Genomic DNA, 21383 nt, shown 5'->3' with positions numbered 1-21383 from the left:
TAAGGCCCGAAGGTCACTTCAGCACTTTATATACAGTCAGCACAAGCTAGTCCTTGCCTCTCCTCTTCAAGAAAACCTGCTCCTCCCAACCTGTCTTTGCATAGAATCACCAGGTCACCTAACTGGAACCTCCGAGTCATCACTAACTCTTGCTCCCCCTTTCTTGGCAAGCAGCACAATCAGACTCCTCCTATGCTTCCTCCAACCCATCTCTCAAACTTCTCCCCTCCTCGCTGCACACCGCTTCTGCCTGCCTGCAAGCTCTCTCTCTCACTGGTTCTCGCGCTCTCTAACAATTACTGTCTCACTCTCTTGGTCTGCCTTCTGCAGGACCATATCATGTCTTTGCCCTTCTGTGGCTTCTCACTACTTCCTGGCCTGAGCTTCCTGGCACCGCACGCATGGACCCCCACCCTGCTCCCTTGTCACCCACCCTTCCTGCTCCCCCAGAGAGAATGTTCTTCAGTGTCCCAAGCACACCCTGCATAATACACACACACACATACACACCACCCTCTGCACCCTCCCCCGAAAAGAGTCACTGCCAGGAGCCTTGCAGGTGTGCAGCTCAGCTATGTGTGCCCCACTGACACGTAGAGTTTGTGCATATAACAGCCCTGCCCTCCACCATGATGCCCAAACTGCTCATCACAAGGTGTGGACTTGAAGACATTAGAACTCTCAGAGAGCTTTCTAAAAACCATTTTTCTGGGCCCATCAAATCAGAATCTTTGATGAATAAATGAAAAACCAGGAAGAAAACAACAATGGTGTTATTTGCACTTATGGGTGTTTAAAATCTTTCTGGATTTTCTCATTGAATCATCCCAATAAGCCTATGAAGGCCATTTGACAAATGCAGAGACTGGGGCTCAGAGAGGTTCATTAACTTCCTTGAGGTCACACAGCTAACAAACAGAAAAGGAGCACTTGACCCTAGGCCATTAGGACTTCAAAGCCCCTGGGACCATGTCTCCCTTCACGCCCCACCACTTCACCGGCTGAACCCAATCCTGGCAGTGACAGTAAACTAAGGAAGAACAGAGCCAAAGCAGCAGATGAACTGCTAGTCCCTTCCTTTCTCTTCTTCAGTCAAGTCAGTCAGGAGCCTCCAGATTTTGAAAACCTCCTTGACTCAAGGTTTTTTCTGATAAACATTCCCAAGTATTTGGTATTTCCCAAGCTTCATGTCCGATGAAAACTATGCATTTTCATTTTCAGACCCAAGTCCTCTTATTTTTTAATCTTAACCTCCGGCTCAGAAGGCCAGAGAGTGGTGGTAAGCCTGAAATTAGGAAATGTTTCAAGACATTAAGAAAGACTAAAACATGGTTCCCAACAAAATGCATACAAGAGCAGACCAGCCATGGCATTGTTTTTCTCCAGACTCATACTCTTATAATGCAGGCATTGTACCTTTTAATTTAAAAGTAATTATGAGAACATGTAATGGGACCAGATGCCATGATCTTAGTTTTGTGAATGTTGAGTTTGAAGCCAGCTTTTTCACTCTCCTCTTTCACTTTCATCAAGAGGCTCTTTAGTTCTTTGCTTTCTGCCACAAGGGTGGTGTAATCTGTCCATCTGAGGTTATTGCTATTTCTCCCAGCAATCTTAATTCCAGCTTGTGCTTCATCCAGCCTGGCATTTTGCATGATGTACTCTGCATATAAGATAAATAAGCAGGGTGACAACATACAGCCTTGACATATTTTCCTTTCCCAATTTGGAACGAGTCTGTTGTTCCACGTCCAGTTCTAATTGTTGCTTCTTGGCCTGCATACAGATTTCTGAGGAGGCAGGTAAGGTGGTCTGGTATTCCCATCTCTTGAAGAATTTATTCTGTCAGTAAAGCAGAAGTAGATGTTTTTCTGGAACTCTCTTGCTTTCTTGATGATCCAACGGATGTTGGCAATTTGATCTCTGGTTCCTCTGTGTTTTCTAAATCCAGCTTGAACATCTGGAAGTTCAGAGTTCACGTAATGTTGAAGCCTGCCACTTCATGGCAAATAGATGGGGAAACAATGGAAACAGTGAGAGACTTATTTTCTTGGGCTCCAAAATCACTGCAGATGGTGACTGCAGCCATGAAATTAAAAGACACTTGATCCTTGGAAGAAAATCTATGACCAACCTAGACAGCATATTAAAAAGCAGAGACATTACTTTGCCAACAAAGGTTCATCTAGTCAAAGCTATGCTTTTTCCGGTAGTCATGTATGGATGTGAGAATTGAACTGTAAAGAAAGCTTAGCGTCGAAGAATGATGTTTTTGAACTGTGGTGTTGGAGAAGACTCTTGAGAGTCCCTTGGACTGCAAGGAGATCAAACTAGTCAATCCTAAAGGAAATCAATCCTGAATATTCACTGGAAGGACTGATGCTGATTCCAATACTTTGGCCACCTGCTGTGAAGAACTGACTCATTGGAAAAGACCCTGATGCTGGGAAAGATTGATGTCAGGAGCAGAAGGGGACGAAAGAGGATGAGATAGTTAGATGGCATCATCGACTCAATAGACATGATTTTGAGCAAGCTCCAGGAGTTGGTGATGGACAGGAAAGCCTGGCGTGCTGCAGTCTTTGGGGTTGCAAAGAGTTGGACATGACTGAGCGACTGAACTGGACTGATGAGAACATGTATTAAGAGTCAGACATCCTTACTGTACAAAATATGTCTGCTTAAAACAGTGACAAACTTCTCTTGACTGTCCCTTTCATAGTCCCCTTTCTACAGCTGTTTATCTTTATTTCCAGATGTATATGCATGTGCATAGATATCAGAACTTCTGCTAAAAACCAGAAAACCTTTATGGAAAACCTTTATTTTCACCACAAAATGAGGCTGCAGGGTAGAGGGTCAGCTCTCTGTATCAAAACACCCAACAGTTATGGGGGAAGGGGCTTAGCCCGAGGTGAAGGAGCCGCCCACTGGGCAACACCAAAGTCACAGCCCAGTGAAGGAAGTAACCCAGGGGACCCACAGAGCCCTTGCACTGGCTCTGGAATCTGCTTTAGAGGTAGCAGAATCTGCTACCCTAAAATATGTCTCTTTGGCATATTAATTATTTTAAGCTGGTTATTCTCTAAGAAACAGCAGGCAAAGGAAAAACATTCAAAACCCAGCAGGAGTTAGCCTTTTGGAAGAAACATTAACATTTGTATGGGAAATCTCCATGTGTAAGAAGTCCAAATCTGTATCTTATCAGTGAAAGGGCAGGGACAGAAATCTCAGGACAACCTCACCAGGGTTTACTGTGCTCTTCCTGGGGACCTCCCAGAACTGAGTCTCCCCATCCTCAACATCCTTGTCTGCCTGCTGAGGCCGGTATTCAAGGTGAGGGCTTTGGCCATTTTGGAGAGTTACTCAAGTTTTCCTTGGTATCTCCCATATATGGCTGTTGTCGCCAAGTCATGTGTGACTCTTTTGCAACCTCATGGACTGTATGTAGCCCACCAGACTCCTCTGTCCATGGGATTCTCCAGATAAGAACTCTGGAGATATTCCATTTCCTCCTCCAGGGGATCTTCCCAACCCAGGGATCGAACTGGGCTCTCTTAGGTCTCCTGGACTGGCAGGTGAATTCTTTACCACTAGCACCACCTGGGAAGCCCCTCTTCCATGTACACCAGTTATTATAACTTTTGTTTGTTTTTCTCCTGTTAATCTGACACATGTCAATTTAATCCTTAGACTAGAAGAACCCAGAAGGGTGGAGGAAGATTTTCTTCCTCTCTGACACGCCACATGGATGCTAGTGCCCCACATCTTCTTCCTGTCTGCTTTTCCATGTGGTTTGTTAAAAGGAAAACTAAACATGGAGAGGGAGGACCCATTCCAGATGTTCCCAGTGTAATTTAGGGGCTGAAGATCAGTAGGGAATGGAAGTGGACATTTACTTAAGTATCACTTTTAAAATTCCTTACATTTTCATCCCGACTCAATCGTGATGACTGGGTGTAATGTCAATGCTGCCTTATGCCTACCAGCTCCCAGGCCCTGTCTAGTACAGGTCTCTTTCCCTTAGTGGGGGGAGAAAAACGCTGCATCTTGGCACTGTAAAATCCAACCAGAGGGAGCCTTTCTCCCACCTGACTGCAGCCTGGACAGGTGGATAGTAGGCGTCAGAAGGGTTTCAGTCAAATCTGGCTCCATGAGTAATAATTCTCCAGTTAAAGATTTTAACAATCCTTAAAGTGAAAATAAAACCATAATTGTTGTTCAGTTGCCAAGTTGTGTCCATCTCTTCAAGATCCCATGGACTGCAGCACACCATATAATATATATATTAATATGTATCAATATAATTACTAATATAACATTTTATTATATTTAAACCATAATATAATAGCTAATACTTTTTTTTAATGTTTATTGTGTGCCTGAACCTGAGCCAAGGACCTGGCAGGCATCAATGGGCTCCTTGCAACAAACTTTTTAGTGCCTGATGCTGAACTAGTATCATCCCCATTTCACAGATGAGGAAATAAGGCTGGGTAACTTATCCACAAACCCAGTCCATCTGACTGCAGAGCCCAAGCTTTTATCAGTACATTTCACAACAAAAAGCCTAAAATTCTGCCAAGCAGGTAAAGACAAAACACTTAATACTTTCTAGTCTCTGTTCCTCAGGTGTCACTGTCTGTGAAGGTAATTCTCAACTAGAGTCACCTTGCAGTAAATAATAAAAAGTTATTAGGCATAATTAAACCCATAATGGGTCGATTCAGGTAAAGAATCGATCTGCAATGCAGGAGCCACAAGAGATACAGGTTCAGTCCCTGGGTCAGGAAGATCCCCTGGAGGAGGGCACGGCAACCCGCTCCAATTCTCTTGCCTGGAGAAGCCCATGGACAGAGGAGTCTGGCGGGCTACATAGCATAGGGTCACAAAGAGTCAGACACGACTAAAGTGACTGAGCATGCATGCGCACAAACCTATGATGAGGCCCAAATCCTCCTCTAACTCTTCATCAGAATGAAACCAACTAGTGTTTTACTTATTTCAGCTCCTATCAACCTTCAGGAAATAGGTCAAAAAAAGTTAAATGGGTTAAGAAAGTGGAAAAGAGTTTATGTTAGTCACAAACTAAAGTTAATCTGCATAATCATAAAATAGTTATACTTTCCAGAGAATAAACTCGATGAAAATACTATTCTCTATAATACAGATCTCTTTTCATCAACTGAAATCCGCTGTGATGAGCGGAGGGGATATAAAAATGACACAGGAACCTGGTCCCAAGGGGCACACTAACGGAAGAGAAGACAGATCAGGAAATAAAATGTATGTGATGTGGGAAGAGCACAATAAAAGCAATATAAGCTATCATTTTAGCCCAGAGCAGGCTATGGTGAACTGGGAAGAATGCAGCTCTCATGCCAAGAACACAGGCATGAAACTTAAGACCACTTAAACCTCAATGGAAAGGTCAGCTTTTGCATTTTCAGAGAAAGCTACCACCCCTCAGGATCCTCTCACTGTTAGACTCAGAAAAAACTGAAACGGAAAGGAACCTATAAAGATCTTCCAGTCTGATGCATTATTTCACAGAGGGAAAGATGCATTCTAGGAGAGGTGAAACTAATAAACACCCAAGATCACACAGCAAGTTAGAAGCAGAGACAATCTTACAACCTGTCTCAGATCTCCTAGTTTAGCCATCTATTCATCCATTTAACAAAACAGATGGACTATGTGCCAGGCATGAATGAATAGAGCAACTGGCGCTGTGGCTTCAAGAACCCATCAGCCTGATGGGGAAGACTGTCTACTTGCATCTGAGAAAGGAAGTGCTGTCTAAGATTGAAAAATTGGGGTGGGGGTGGGTGGCAGGGGGGGCAGCTTCCTGAGGAAGTGACATTTAAACTCAGCCACAAAAGACAAGCAGGAATAGGCAAGAGAAGAATTGGGGCTGGGGGAGTAGAGGTCACACAGCTTCTGTCTGAGGCAGGAAGGAACTGATCAAGATCCAGGAACAGGAGGAAAGCAAGTGTGATCAGAGGGAGAAAGGGAGGAGATGAGGAAAGACAGGGAGGTGGAGAAGTTCCAACTCTGTAACCAAGCCTATGGCAACCCCAGGATGCTGAATAAAGATCATCTGGTCCACCGAGTGGTCTCTAAATCTTCCCTCTTGGGAAGATCTGAAGTTTGAACACAAAGGAGGAAGTCAACAATGCAGGGTTACAGAATCTGCTGTCGTCAACATCTCTCATGGGGAATGTCTGACGCTGTGCAACCCTGATAGCCCACAGGCTCAGTTCAGTTCACTTCAGTTGCTCAGTCGTGTCTGACTCTTTGCAACCCTATGAATCGCAGCACGCCAGAAACTGCTTATGTTGAGCCCAAAAGATCCAAGCATTTCCCCAAAGAAAATCTCAGTCTCCAGGCCACAAAAGCCAGACCTCCCTGCCCAAGAAGTTGTAGTACTAGATGACAAACACCCCACAGGAGGCTAGGTAACTTTAAAGCATACTCCAAGGAAACTGTCTTCACAGACTTGAGGTCTGGAAGCCAACTACACAGCCCCTTGCATAGGGACAGAAGGATTTCCTGTACTCCAAGCCCTCTGGGACCAGGCTGGGGCCGGGGAGGAGAGGTGGGGGAGGGGGGGTCAAGGACTCCATAGGGGAAAGTGGCAGACAGGTGGGGGAAGGTGGAGGAGAGATGTGGGAGTCATGAGCCACCAGCTGTCAGTTCTCCCAAGGGACACTTCCCAAGCTGGGCAGGCTTCCCATCATCACCCAGCTTCCTTTATTCTAAGCATCCCATAACCACCACCTATAATCAGTTCACCTGGGATGTAAGCCATCCCATCACTTTTTTCTTCTATGTTCAGGTCCCGGAATGAGAGCACAGCCTTAAATGCTTTGGAAAACATTTAGTGCCAGCAAAGGTGAAAACCCACAGGCCTGGCTCTCCAGGCTGGCTCCTTCATCTATTCCCTCCCTTCCTTTTCTTCAGTTATACCAGAAGGAAAAAAAAAAATAGTGGTCAAACAGGTAGGTTTTTGGATATCAAAAGGCTAAAGGATTCACGCATCATTAGTTGTAACAGGCAAAACCTGGAAACAACTGCCATGTTCATCAAGAGAAAAATGGATGAACAAAATGTGATTCCGTCCTAAAATGGAGTCCTGTAAGCCACGAGAATCCAAAACTGCTTACACGCAACTGAGAGGATGAATCTCACAAACAATATGGCACAAAAGAAGTCAAACACAAAAGGGCATATGCTGTATGAGTCTATTTTTATAAAGTTTACAAACTAGCAAAACTATCTCTGGTCCCTTTGGGATGAAGGGATAGGAAAGTACAAGGAAAAGGAAGGGGGCTTTTAGGATGCCAGGTTCTATTTCTTGACCTGGGTGGTAGTTACACAGATGTGTTCACTCGGTGATAATTTATCAGCTGTACACTTAAAATGCTGGGTTTTCTGTACGACTGTACATACACACACCTCATGGAAGGGTTTTCAGCATCTTGGGAAAGGAAAAATATATAGGCCTTTAGCTTTGCGGGCCACATTTATGAATGGAGAATGAGCCTGGGTGGTAGGGGGCAAAGTGAAGAGATGACTGCATTTGGGATATGGCCCAAATAGCAGCTGTGGGGTGATAGGAATTAGGGTGAACAGTTTCAAGGTCTACTTCCTTCTTTCTCCTATAACTAACTGTCAATGAAATCTCTGCATACTGTACTCCAAAGGGAAGTGGGACCAGGAGGAAAAGCTGGAACTGAGCTGGCTTAAGGGAGAAGGGAGGCAACTGGAACACTTCTATCAGTGAGGGGTCAAGGAGGGGAGGAGGAAGAAGAGGGAAAAGAATGAAATCACAAGTGCCCAGGGCAGGCAAGAAGGAGAGCTGGCCTGACTGGGAATGGATGGGGTGGGGTGATTCCCTTACTCAGCCCAGATGAAGGGATCCCTTCTCTACTCACCTCCCTGAGCCCTGCTCTGATGCACACCTAAATTAATGGCTTTATTGTGCTGCTCAAGAAATGCAAGAGACACAGGTTCAACCTCTGGATAGTGAAGGTCCCCTGGAGCAGGAAATGGCAACCCACTCCAGTATTCTTGCCTGGAAAATCCCACAGACAGAGGAGCCTGGCAGGCTACAGTCCACGGCGTTGCAAAGAGTCAGACACAACTGAGCACGCATGCACGTTGTACTTTGTAAGTCGTTTATAACTCTTGGGAACTAAAGAACAAGAGGGGTGTGTGTGTGTGTACAGCAAAGGATTCCACATCCTCAGCATCTAACACATCGTTTGGTGTATGGTTTGCACTATTAAAAAAAAAAAGGTTCACTGGATAAATGACAGATACAATGTGGTAATTAGATATAAAGTTGCTGTTGCTGAGTCACTAAATCATATCCGACTCTTTTTCAACCTCATGGACTGTAGCCCACCAGGTTCCTCTGTCCATGGGATTTTCCAAGCAAGAATACTGGAGTGGGTTGCCATTTCCTTCTCCATGGGATTCTTCTGGACCGGGGATTGAACCCACACCTCCTGCATTGGCAGGCAGATTCTTTACCACTGAGCCATCTGGGAAGTCCCTAGATATAGAGACCTCCTTAGTATTTAAAAATCAGTAGTAACAGTTTAAATGGCAAAAAATGTGGGAATGACTAAGTATCAGAGTGGCATACCGGGCAGCTACTAAAAATTACAAGTAACAGTAGCAAACACCTGTAGGGTGCTTTACAGTTTACTGAGAATTACACCTCCCCCTTGTTTGACACACAATTGTACAGACTTTGTGCCACACTGAAATGTGCAAACGACTCATTAGTAAGTCTTCCTGAAGAGACCAGAAAGATCAGCAATTGCAGGCTAGCAAGTTTTTATGAAAAGAGGTAGGGAGGACCCATATTTCAGAGTAATGGGGTCACAAAGAGTCAAACACGACTGAGCGACTGAACTGAACTAGGAAGGAGTAGGTAGAAGTTGAGTTAGCTCTGCTTTGTTTGTGTAAATAACCGTGCATGCTAATTCCACACACTATACTTCAATTCACTTCCCTTTTCTTTTGGAACAAAACTTTACTTTTGCTGTATTTGATTGATTCAACATCCACTTTAACCACCATTTGCAAGTCTTCCTGCTAACTGACCACCTCTAAGGAAGTGTTTTTGATGACCCAAGTGGACCCAGTTCTTGTCCTAGTGGGGTTTTATTAATGCTAATGTCAAGACATTGAACAGCAGAACCCCACAATAAACTTTTCTACACTGTCTTCCTGATTGCAACAGTGTTTTAAAGAACAGAGACAAAAAGAAAAAAAAAAAAAATCATAAAACAAAACATAAAACATAAAACAAAACAAAAAAATCCTTCCCTCCTTCCTAAAAGATTATAAGCCTAATGTTCAAAGAATAATTCACGAAACACTGAAGTAGTGAGACACTTTAAAGCTCCGTATTCTCTAGTTGATCGTGCATAAACTGTGATGTGGCAGGGACTGTCTCATAAGCAAGTTCTCTGCAGAGTCTGAATCTTTGCCCAGCGTTTCTGCACTGTTTTGGGCGGGCTTCCGGCATGTGCTTACAGCAATGAGAGAATTACCTAAAGGATACATTTCACAAACAAGCCGTCACGTGTCTTGTGCTGAAACTGCATCCGATGCCAAAAGTCTGCTTCTGCAGATGAGAGCTCTGGAGAACTCGACCACTACAGCCCAAACCAGCTCTGAATACACATTCCCACGTGAAAAGAGGCTGCCTTTAAAGGTCTGTGGGACGCTGATGACAAACAGAGGCATTGGCTACCTTTACAGTAATAGGAGATATCCTAAAAGCAATGTTGATCTCGTGCCTTCTGTGCTAAAGACACTATTAGGGCCCCCTGGGAGCGCAGAAGGGATGACGGGCGCAAGGGGATGATGGGGGTGTTTCACGCATGGGCAAAAGGGGATTACGGAAATAATCCCGCTCTCAGCTCAAACCATTTGAAAGTCAAGGGGCCAAAGCGCCGGTGGTGTTCAGAAAAACTTTCCAAGTCCTCCCCGACACGGGTGCAGTGGACGGAGGGGATCCGGAGAGCTGAAGCTTGAGAGATGGGAGCAGACGAGGACAGCAGAAGCCGGCCCGGGCGGCGGGGAGTCAGCGCGGAGGCGGGAAGGGCGCGAGTCCACTCGCGCTGGGAGCAAAGGGGATGCCACAGGGCGATCAGCCCCCTCCACACCGGCCCGCCGCCCGCAGCCGCTGCCGCCGGGTGAATGTGGACAAATCGGGCCCACCTGCCGCCGCCTTTGCGCCGCCGCTGCCGAAGGGCCGGGTTGCTGGCGCCGGCAAGCCGAGACGGCAGGGGGCAGTAGCGCCGGCCATAGCTCCTCCTCCGGGCCGGGCGCCCGGGGCCTCGCAGCCGCGCGCCACCGCTTCCCGCGCGAGCACCTGCGCGCGACCCCGGCGCAGCCCGCCCGACCCAGGTGCAGCCGCCCGGGGCCTGCCGGCGGGTTCGGAATCGGAGTCCGGGCTGGAGAGCGAGTCGCTACCCCCATGCTCCGTGCCCGCGCCAGGCAGGCGCCGCCACCGAAGGGTGCTTTGTTTGTGCAGCTCGAGCGGGGATGCCGGGGCGGGAGTGGAGCCCCCGCCCCGTCCGGAAAACGGGAAAAGCAGAGCCCACGATAGAGGGTGCTGAAGACCGCAAAGCCCCTTCTCCACGCGGCGATGTCCGGGCCAGCCGCACCCCACCCCCGCTCTGCCCGTCCTCCTTCCCAAACCCCGGCCCCCACCCAGCCCCGCGGCTGCGCTCACCTGCTCTCCGCGACCCCCGAGTCTTGGCTCATCGTCGTTAGGCGTCTGGGAGGGGGCGCCAGGCGCGCCCGGGGCAAGGCGCTCGAGTAGCGCCCGGGCGCCTGCAGGAGGGGTTCGCGTGCAGTGCGCTGCCCTCCGCACCCGGAGGCGGCGGACGCTGCTGGGGGAGGGACGAGGGCGAGCGAGAGCCACCGGGGGAGGGGACTGGGCGGGAGGGGGCGCCGGGCACGCTGCTGCAGCCGCAGCCGGAGGCCGCCCGGGCTCCCGAACGGAAACGCACGCTCGCCGGCTGCCCCGCGCGTGCACGCCGGCGGGCACACTCTCACACGTGCGCACACCGGCTGCTCGGTGGCTGCTTACCTCCCTGCGGGAGCTAGGTTTGGTGACGCTAATACCGGGGCTTCTGTGAAAGAGCAGGGCCAGCGCCATTCTGCAGGGAGCTCAAATCACCCTGATTGGGCGTTTTTCACGAGACAACCCGCCTCCCTCGAGGAATTCCCAGATTCTCTTCCTAGGGTCTGAAAGCCCCTCGAAATTTATTTTCAGATTTTATATTTAAATCCAAGTGTCTAGAATGAGGGACCGCAGCTTTCATATGGTTAAACAGCCTTATGACCCCGGCCCCTCCACCCTAAACTATAAGGGTGGATGGGCTAAACCAATGATTTCCCAAGTTTGCTGCACATTTGATCACCCAGGGAGTTTTTAAAATCTCGATGCTCCGAGTGGTATCCCAGATGAATTCGATTAGTGCAGTGGGATCCAGAAAGATCCAGGTGATTCCAATATTCAGAAAAGTATAGGAAACACTGCTTAGACTGCCAGTGGTCCTCGTGGTACCCTGTCTTCTTTTACCCCGTTTCTCAGCGTGGTCCTTTGCTAGTTTATTTTCCACGTGGTGGTGGGTGTCACACAGCATCAAGCCCAGGTCTGACAGTAAGTGCAGAGTACACCTCTACTGCAGGAAGGAAGCTATGGCAGAGTCCAGCCCTCTACCTTGCAGCCCCCTCTTTTCTCTTTCTGAAATTCTCCACAGGCTGAAATGCCCTTGACCTCATGGAAATGGCTTCATGTCATGCCTGAAGCCAGAGAAGGCAAAGGCAGCCCACTCTAGTACTCTTACTGGAAAATCCCATAGATGGAGGAGCCTGGTAGGCTGCAGTCCATGGGGTCGCTACAAGTTGGGAACAACTGAGCGACTTCACTTTCACTTTCCTGCATTGGAGAAGGAAATGGCAACCCCACTCCAGTGTTCTTGCCTGGAGAATCCCAGGGACGGGGGAGCCTGGTGGGCTGCCGTCTATGGGGTCGCACAGAGTCGGACACGACTGAAGTGACTTAGCAGCAGCAGCAGCATGCCTGAAGCTGGGGAAGAACAGGAGTCATTGCGCTTGAAGGGACATCTGTCTTTTAATTTCCTCCAAATGTCTCCACCTCAGAACACCCCTATGTGTCTCACTGTGACTCAGAGGTCCAGTGCTGACAGTGTGGGAGAGCACAATAAAAGTCATGGCTCAGTGACTGGAACACCAGTTGAGTCCAGCACTATGACTAGATGGTTTATACCTGGGAAAGAGATGGCCTTGGTACTATCACTGGGCCTTGGTGTTCTTCTGTTTAACATAAACATGAACAAGAACATCAGCATCAGACAAGGCCCCTCTGTGACCACGATGTACGAAGACAAGAGCAAGACTCCTTAATCATGTCTAAACACAGACAAAATATGAACATCGTCCAAGCCACAGTGGACACACAGCCATTCTGGCCAGTTAGAGCCTCTTTGCCAATTATAGCCTCAGTCTCCCTCTGGTCTTCCCTTCTAAGAATAAGATTTACAAAGATATACATTTGTAGAATGAACTCTGGTTTCCTGAGCACCCCTGCAATCAGCTAACAAAAAAACAAATCCTTTAATAATATTTTCTAATACCTTCTCACTGACACACCTCCAGGGTTTCCCATGGTATGCATTTCCCTCAGTGCAATGAGTAATAAATTCAACTCTTAAAATGATAGGAAATATTCCTAGTGTTCTTTGGCAAGAGAGCATTAGAAAATATCTCAGTCATCATAATAACAGCACAAAGTAACTATTACACCCTCTTCACATATAAACTAACTGGGGTTCATACAGATTATATAACAAACTCACACAGGGCTGCCTGGCTGTCAGTGGAGAGGCAGGCTTCATGTTCACATGGGTTTGAGGGGAGCCAGGCTGGTATGCTACATTCTCCCAGTAACTCTGACTTCCAGATGAGCCTGAGTTCCAGCCCCAGCTCAGCCCTTTTCTAGCTATGGGCATTTGAGCAAGTCATTTAACTCTCTTGAGTTCACCTTCCTTGCAAAAGAAGAAAAAAAAAAAAAAAAAAAGTAGACCTAGGAACAGGTATTTTTTATTTAGATATACACCATCTTATTAGTTTCAGATGTACAATATAATGATTTGGTAGGTGTATATATGTGAAATGCTCACCATAATAAGTCTAGTTCATATCCATCACCACACCTAGTTACAAAAATTTTGTTCTTATGCCAAGAATTTTTAAGATATAATCTCTAAGCAACTTTCAAATATATAATACAGTATTATTAACTATAAGGATGTGTATACTACTGGTATATTTTTCATAAACTCCCCAGGTGGCCCGACATAGCACCTGTTGGCAGACCCTGGTTTCGGAAGTTACCTTGCATCTGCCAGATCTGAAGTCCCCTTTTCCGAATGTTACTATGTCACTTGACTCTTTTCACCTTCCAGAAGTTTTTTTGGCTTCCAGGAGGCCCATACAATATGATAAGCAAATGAACTAAAGCCTGAAAAAACCACGTGAGTGAACTTGTATTGGATCCTTCATCCTCACCTGAGTCTTTGGACCATTGCAGCCCTGGTAGACAGCTTGCCTACAATCTCATGACAGACCTTGAGCCACAACCACCCAGCTAAGCCCTTTACAGATTCCTGACCCACACAAACTCTGAAATAATAAATATTTGTTGTTTTAAGCTGTTATATTTGGGGGTAATTTGTTATGCAGCAAAAAAATAATACAAAGGAAATACGATCCCATAGTTAGTGCAGTAGAATCACACTGTTTGCAGTTTAAGGTACATTTAACCGTATTCATTCTGCAAAAGCAGGAGAGAAAACAATTTACAGTGTCAACAATTCTACCTGTTACTCCAGTGAAATGAGAAGATGAGTTGAGAAAGGTCGGTCTGGTTTTATCCGTCAGTCTCTGATTCACTCCTGGGTATCTCTCACAGAGATGAAAGTCTTAATACTGGCTATGTTGCCTGTATTTTTAAATATCCATGTTTTGCACAAAGTGAAAAGAATGATTCACTGACTTAGATTCTATATATAACATAATCAAAATGACACTTGAAACCCCTTAACTCACCAGGACCTGAGCCCAGAACATCCCCAAATCAAGAATAGCACTGACTTTAGACCAGTGTAAGAGGGGACCCAAACCCAGGATCCTGGCTTCAGAGGACCATTCCACAGCTCTCATTCAATCACACTTCCCATGGGCTAAGGAGTCCATGAGGCCCAAGGGATGTGCCCTTCCATAGCTTTTGTCCTGTCTCCACTTCTAACCCAAGCTCAGGGGAAGAGAGATCCCACATTCCTCTCCAAATGCCCTAAGCTCACTTCCAGGGCCCCCAATAGGCCTTTCCCCAGTCCAACCTTCACCAGCTCCAATTCTCCAAGGCTGGGACATAGCAGGGCCAGAGGAGACCAGATGTAGCTGTTTAAAGGGATGTGGATGGAGATTGTCTGTGCAAGCCTAGTGGTCCACACATGCACAGAGCCCCTCGCCACACAGGCCAGCAGCAGAAAAACAAGAACAAGACCCACGGACCATGAGCTGGCTCTCCAAATGCTGCCTCTTGCTGATGTCCGACTCTGACAGCTCTCACTTGACCTGTCCCTCATGTCAGTTATTAATTTGGCAGGAATATTTGTCAAAGCAGGAAGACACAATATATTTCATGTAACAAACAGCGTGTTTGCTTGACTTATAACTTACATGTTTAGACATATTACACATGGATGTCCATTTGTACTCTAGCCCTGGGTCCCACAAATGACTGGGATGACCTGGCCCAGAACTAACTTCTTCATCTTTACTTTGTTTCACTTTTTTCGTTTTGGCCTCTTTTTGCCTGAGAGAGTGGAATCCAAGGCATTATTTGAGTGGGGAGGAGGGCAATGAGATAATTCTCCTCCCGCTTTTATTTAAGTATATTGGTGTGGGACTTCCCTGGTGGTCCAGTGGTTAAGACTCTGTGCTTCCACTGCAAGGGGCACAGGTTCGATCCCTGATGGGGGAACTAATATCCTGCATGCTGCTCATGACACACCCAAATAAATAAAAGTAAAAGCATGATGCTTTCAAAATTTTAAGAATAAATAAATATATTGGTGTATGATTTTGCCTAACACATTTGGTTAAATCCACAAAAATGGTGTGTCTTCTCTCTCTGAGGCCCAAATGGGGGTTGTTCTTTGGGATCTCTCTAGGTAAGGTCCATGCTTGGATTTTTGTGTGTAGTTGCTATTGTTTAATCCTTTGCTAGGATAATTACTCAGCTCAGATGGAAATGTCTCTTCCAGACCATTTTCCTTACATCTTCATATATATTATAAAAAAAATTGTGTGTGTTTGCCTCAAAATTGTATGATATATGCACTATTTTTCAATTTGTTTTTATGCTACAATATATCTCAAAGATCTATCCATCTTAGCTACAAATTTTGCTATTCATTTATTTATTATTAGCACTATTATTTATTTTTTAGCTCTTTTCCATTAAAGATAGTTCAATTATCTCATTTTGATTCCTAATGTACTATATGAAATTTGTACGTGAGTCATGCATGTTTTCAGATTTAAAATGTGAGTTTATTTACGTTAAATTGTTTAGAAGGGGTGTTAGTGGAGAGAGATCTGAAGAGAGAAGATTTCCTGAAGACATCTTGGAGAATTCCTTAAATACTACAATACCAGAGTGAGAATTGCTTATGTAAGCTGTGAATAAGGGAAGGCTAGCCATTTTCTGACTTAATTATGGCAAAACCGACTCAGTTTTCTCTCCATGCCTGTTTTCTCTGTGTTGTAGATTTTTGTCTTTCTGTTTCTGCCTTGGAAAGGCATGTGCAGCCAAGAAACCAACAGTAAGATGTTCTTTGGATGCTGGCATGAACCAGGGGAAATCTTGGCGTGTTCACACAACTCTTGGTTTTCTTCCTAAAGTCCATTTGATATACTCTCTTGTGTTCTGAGCTACCTTGGAGTTTGCCTTGTTTGTTTTCTAGAACCAGAGCATTCATTTTTTGTTTATCCACGGCCTCCCAGGGCTTGTTATCCAACTGACAGAACGCTGCCACCCTCCAGGCTCCACAGGAAAGCAGGTATTGCCCACTGCTCTGCTGTCGATCAGAGCTCACCACGGGCGCTCGTTCATTACAGCAAAAACACGCCACCACTGGTAACAGAGAACTCTGCCCAGAACTGACAGGATCCTAGCACCGAAGCTAAATCATTTATCTAAAAGAGTCTTTATCTAGTTGTAGTGGACCGAATGTCTGTTTCCCTACCCCCTACAAATGCAAATGTTGAAACTCTAAACCCGCTGATGTGATGGCATTAAGTGGTGGGGCCTTTAGGAGAGAATTAGATTTAGATGAGGTCATGATAGTGAGGCCTCCAAAATGAGACTCATGTCCTTATAAGAAGAGAGACACCAAAGCTGTGTTTCTCCATCATGTGAAAAAATAGTAAGAAGTCAGCCATCTGTCCCTCACCAAATTCCAAATCAGCTGGTCTCTACAATTGTGAGAGAGTAATGTCTGTGTAAGCCACCCAGGCTATGGTGTTTTGTTATGGCAGCTTGAGATGACTTAGACACTAGTCTTTAGGCCTCTACTGTCCATACCTGTTACCATAATCTGGGGAGGGCCACTCTGCTTCTTGGCTTCCCAGGTGGTGCTAGTGGTAAAGAACCCGCCTGCCAAAGCTGGAGACACAAGAGATGTGGGTTCAATCCCTGGGTCAGGAAGATCTCCTGGAAAAGGGCCTGGCAATCCACTCCAGTATTCTTGCCTGGAGAATCCCATGGACAGAGGAGCTTGATGGGCTACAGTCCATGGGGTCACAAAGAGTCAGACACAACTAAAGTGACCCAGCATACATGCACTCTGCTTCTGCCTTTATCTAGCTGAACTCTCTTTGTCTCGGTTATTTAAAGAGACAGCGCATGAGGGAAAGATTCTGGCAAAGTGAATTTAGTCAGAAGTTATTGTTTCTGCCTCCTACACCGCTTACAGCCCCACTCTAATCATGCACCCGAAGATGTAAATACCTCACAGAATGGTTTCCAAATCTAGTTTTAGGATCAGATCAGATCAGTCACTCATTCGTGTCCGACTCTTTGCAACCCCATTAATCGCAGCACACCAGGCCTCCCTGTCCATCATCAACTCCCGGAGTTCACTCACCCACGTCCATCGAGTCAGTGATGCCATCCAGCCATCTCATCCTCTGTCGTCCCCTTCTCCTCCTGCCCCCAATCCCTCCCAGCATCAGAGTCTTTTCCAATGAGTCAGCTCTTCGCATGAGGTGGCCAAAGTACTGGGGTTTCAGCTTTAGCATCATTCCTTCCAAAGAAATCCCAGGGCTGATCTCCTTCAGAATGGACTGGTTGGATCTCCTTGCAGTCCAAGGGACTCTCAAGAGTCTTCTCCAACACCACACTTCAAAAGCATCAATTCTTCGGCGCTCAGCCTTCTTCACAGTCCAACTCTCACATCCATACATGACCACTGGAAAAACCATAGCCTTGACTAGACGAACCTTTGTTGGCAAAGTAATGTCTCTGCTCCTCAATATGCTATCTAGGTTGGTCATAACTTTCCTTCCAAGGAGTAAGCCTCTTTTAATTTCATGGCTGCAGTCACCATCTGCAGTGATTTTGGAGCCCAGAAAAATAAAGTCTGACACTGTTTCCACTCTTTCCCCATCTATTTCTCATGAAGTGATGGGACCGGATGCCGTGATCTTCGTTTTCTGAATGTTGAGCTTTAAGCCAACTTTTTCACTCTCCTCTTTCACTTTCATCAAGAGGCTTTTGAGTTCCTCTTCACTTTCTGCCATAAGGGTGGTATCATCTGCATATCTGAGGTTATTGATATTTCTCCCGGCAATCTTGATTCCAGCTTGTGCTTCTTCCAGTCCAGCGTTTCTCATGATGTACTCTGCATAGAAGTTAAATAAACAGGGTGACAATATACAGGCTTGACGAACTCCTTTTCCTATTTGGAACCAGTCTGTTGTTCCAGGTCCAGTTCTAACTGTTGCTTCCTGACCTGCATACAGATTTCTCAAGAGGCAGGTCAGGTGGTCTGGTATTCCTATCTCTTTCAGAATTTTCCACAGTTTATTGTGATCCACACAGTCAAAGGCTTTGGCATCATCAAGAAAGCAGAAATAGATGTTTTTCTGGAACTCTCTTGCTTTTTCCATGATCCAGCGGATGTTGGTAATTTGATCTCTGGTTCCTCTGCCTTTTCTAAAACCAGCTTGAACATCAGGAAGTTGGTTCATGTATTGCTGAAGCCTAGCTTGGAGAATTTTGAGCATTACTTTACTAGCGTGTGAGATGAGTGCAATTGTGCGGTAGTTTGAGCATTCTTTGGCATTGCCTTTCATACATCGCTTCAATTAACTCTAAAGGCTATTACAGAACAATAAAATATCACTCAACACAATTTTGACTCACCTTAATTTTTAAAATTAAGCATCATCCAGCCTTTTCCCTAGAAAACAATAGAATAAATAGAATAATTGTCATCCCAGAAAAATCGATAATTTTCCTTTTTGTGTGTTTCAGTATTGGTTTGTATATAAACCACAACCCCCCGCCCATTATTGATGACAGAATCTACAAGTATTAGTCAAGATATTTGTTAAGCTGAAAAGAAATAGAAAAAGCATGCTGCACAAAGTGGGGTCCTCAGCAGCTGCAGCAGCTGCAGCATTACCTGGGAGCTTGTTAGAAATGCAGAATCTCACTTCCACCCAGAGCTCTTAAGTCCCATTCTACATTTTAATATAATCTAGTGATTTGTACAGAGAAGGCAATGGCACCCCACTCCAGTACTCTTGCCTGGAAAATCCCATGCACGGAGGAACCTCGTAGGCCGCAGTCCACGGGGTCGCTAAGAGTCAAACACGACTGAGTGACTTCACTTTCACTTTTCACTTTCATGCATTGGAGAAAGAAATGGCAACCCACTCCAGTGTTCTTGCCTGGAGAATCCCAGGGACCGGGGAGCCTGGTGGGCTGCCGTCTATGGAGTCACACAGAGTCGGACACGACTGAAGCGACTTAGCAGCAGCAGCAGCAGTGATTTGTAGGGCTTCCCAGATGGCACAGTGGTAAAGAATCCTCCTGCCAATGCAGGAGACTCAAGAGATATGGTTTGATGCCTGGGTTGGAAAGATCCCCTGGAGGAGGAAACAGCAACTCACTCCAGTATTCTTGCCTGGAAAATTCCATGGACAGAAGAGCTTGGTGAGCTACAGTCCACGGGCCCACAAAGAGTCAGACACAACTGAGCACACACACACGTATGATGATTTGTGTGCATCTTACACTTTGAGGTGTACTGGTTTTAAAGATACTAGGTATGGGATTTCCTTGGTGGTCCAGTGGTTAAGAATCTACCTTGCAACACAGGGAACATGGGTTTGATTCGTGGTCAGCAAACTAAGATCCCAGTGCTATGGGGGAGCTAGATGAAAGATCCCATGTGCCACAAATAAGACCTGGTGCAGCTAAATAAATTCTTTAATTATTAAATAAATTATTATTTAATATTGAATTTTATTATTTTAATAATTAATATGTAATGTTTAAATAAATAAAGATACTGGGCAGTTCACAGACTCTCCTTCAGAAGAGTCAAATTTGGAATGTTAACATCAGGAGTGAAACCCAAGTCAGTCCTCAGAGGGGTCAGTGAGAACAGCCACCCTGGGGCCCGGGTCAGTCTGCCACCCAGTTTAAGTGAGGCCAGGTAAAGCAGTAGCATTTTCAGTTTAATTAGTGAGCATTTAAATGATGAGAGGAGGGGTATGGCTCTGAGAAGGAGGGCGTCTTCAAAACATAGGCAAGAGGGTTCAGCTGCTGGGTGGCCAAAAAATGACAGACTGCCCCTCCCTGTGTGTTTTTTTTTTTTTAAGAAGAATGGTGGAGTCCAACTCCACCATCACCTGCCCAGACACCTTTTGCAAGTGCAGGGACATTTCACAGCCTGGATTTCCTCATCTTTAACGTGATAGTTTCTATTGACACAGAACTTTATAGTTGGCAAGGCATATATTTTCATTTGAGCTAACAGAGCAACTCCATGTAATAGGTGAACACAGTAGTGTTACCTCCATTTCACAAACTGGGAAAGACAGACACACAGAGTGACCTGCCTGGGAGTGCTGAGACCACAGAGCTTCAAGCCCTGGTACTGTGACCCTGGAGCCACAGCCACATGAGTTTACATGTGTGAAAGTAAGTTGAAAACTGTAACACTTTCTCTCAATAAAAGGTGTTCCAGGGTTCAGGATGGGGAACACGTGTATACCTGTGGCGGATTCATTTTGATATTTGGCAAAACTAATACAATTATGTAAAGTTTAAAAATAAAATAAAATTAGAAAAAAAAAAAATAAAAGGTGTTCCTTATTACTCTAGTAATGTTCTGCAAACACACAGCTATCTGAACTGACTCACCCACCAAGACAGTGGTCCCAGGATCAGCAACCCCCTTTCTCTCCTTGTGTTGTGGTAAAACTATTACCAAGAAAAGCTAATAATTAATATCAGTGATGATTTGCATATGAATGAGCAATAAAGGAAACCCCAGCAACCCAGATGGAAAAAACTAATCACCCCTGCGTTGTTCCATTGTTCAGAGTCTTCTGCAGGAAGTAACTGAGAAAGCCTTACATGTTTTCTTAGAACTATTTTGAAGAAATAAAATCATGACCATTTCAATTATTTGTTATTTATCCTCATTTTTTCCACATTCTTCACCAAGTTCCTATAACCAATCCAAGGAGGTTCCAAGGCAGCTAAAGGACCAGGAAAATGATAAGACCAGAATTCAGGCATTCTGTCCTCAAAATCAATGTTTATTTTGGGTTTTGCAAATAATGAATCTCTTCTATTTTTTTCTCTAGAAAGAGACAATAATTTCCTTTCATCTATCTCTTAACGGTAGGTCACAACCTACGTTTCTTTTATCATCTGTTGTGAATTCCACTAATTCTCCTCCTTTCTTTGTCACTGATGTTACATTTAAGTGAAAGGCTTTTCAACAGAGTTCTAAATTGGATGAGGTCTCAAGGTCAAATGTCTTTGCATAGCCTACTCAAAGAAATAGATTTTCAGTTACAACAGTAGAGAAAGGAATATTATTTTTTATTTATTTTTATAATCCCTGCTCTGCAAATAGATGATGAAAAATACATATTAATACCATTCTATCTAAACTGAAATATATTTATTCACATTTATTTCCTTGCCTTTTTTGTGGGGAAAGGGGTTCTTTTCT

At 45.2% G+C, this 21383-nt stretch overlaps 1 protein-coding gene across 1 annotated transcript in view; it reads right to left on the bottom strand.

Moving 5' to 3' along the window:
• Window positions 1–11188, bottom strand: part of LOC109563010 (uncharacterized) — a 41145-nt gene extending 29957 nt beyond the window's left edge. The window contains exons 1-2 of the mRNA XM_070786120.1: window positions 11155–11188; window positions 10760–11078 (exon numbers count right to left, since the gene is read on the bottom strand). Of these exons, the coding sequence (XP_070642221.1) occupies window positions 10760–11078; window positions 11155–11188 (353 nt within the window). The remainder of the gene's footprint in view (window positions 1–10759; window positions 11079–11154) is intronic.
• Window positions 11189–21383: the final 10195 nt, after the last annotated feature.

This window comes from Bos indicus, chromosome 1 (assembly GCF_029378745.1).
Source record: "Bos indicus isolate NIAB-ARS_2022 breed Sahiwal x Tharparkar chromosome 1, NIAB-ARS_B.indTharparkar_mat_pri_1.0, whole genome shotgun sequence".
NCBI classification, from domain to species: domain Eukaryota; kingdom Metazoa; phylum Chordata; class Mammalia; order Artiodactyla; family Bovidae; genus Bos; species Bos indicus.
This window is presented reverse-complemented; position numbering and strand designations above follow the sequence as displayed.